Here is a 635-nt window from a genome sequence, read left to right as displayed (position 1 = left end):
ATGCATGCCGCAATGTTACTGCATACCAGTTTCTGATCACATTGTATGGCCGTGTTGGAAATTTGTTGGAAGTATATCGTGTATGGCGTTCTTTGAGGCTTGCTTTTCCCAGAACGGCAAATATAAGCTATCTTAACATGATTCAAGTTTTGGTTAACTTGAATGACTTACCGGGTGCTGAGAAATGCTTCAAGGAATGGGAGTCTGGATGCCCAACTTATGACATACGTGTAGCAAATGTTCTTATAGGAGCTTACACTAAACAAGGTTCTTTGGAGAAAGCTGAAGAGCTCAAGGAACGGGCCCGAAGGAGTGGAGCTAAGCCTAATGCTAAGACATGGGAGATTTTCGGGGATTATTATCTGCAAATTGGCGATATCAAATCAGCAGTTGATTGTGTTGACAAGGCAATTTCAACTGGTAGAGGTGATGGCGGCAAGTGGCTTCCATCATCTGCTATCGTTAGAAAATTCATGAGTCATTTTGAACAAAATAAAGATGTCGATGGTGCAGAACATTTTACGGAAATTTTGAAGTAAGGCTAAGGATGAGTTGGGGGTTGACATATTTGAATCTTTGTTAAGACTTATGTAGCTTCTGGAAAAACAAGTCCTATCATGCGTCGGCGGATTAAA

General features: G+C 41.1%; 1 protein-coding gene across 1 annotated transcript; it reads left to right on the top strand.

Annotated features, from left to right (window-relative positions):
- Nucleotides 1-5: 5 nt before the first annotated feature.
- LOC109222408 (pentatricopeptide repeat-containing protein At1g60770-like) lies at nucleotides 6-539 on the top strand (the record flags this gene model as incomplete). The annotated part of the gene is made up of 1 exon (XM_019386769.1): nucleotides 6-539. A coding segment is annotated over one exon (534 nt), but the record flags the coding sequence as incomplete, so codon positions are not given.
- Nucleotides 540-635: the final 96 nt, after the last annotated feature.

This window comes from Nicotiana attenuata, unplaced genomic scaffold (assembly GCF_001879085.1).
Source record: "Nicotiana attenuata strain UT unplaced genomic scaffold, NIATTr2, whole genome shotgun sequence".
Lineage (NCBI taxonomy): Eukaryota > Viridiplantae > Streptophyta > Magnoliopsida > Solanales > Solanaceae > Nicotiana > Nicotiana attenuata.
The sequence above is the reverse complement of the archived record's forward strand: the minus strand, read 5'-3'. Positions and strand labels throughout refer to the sequence as shown.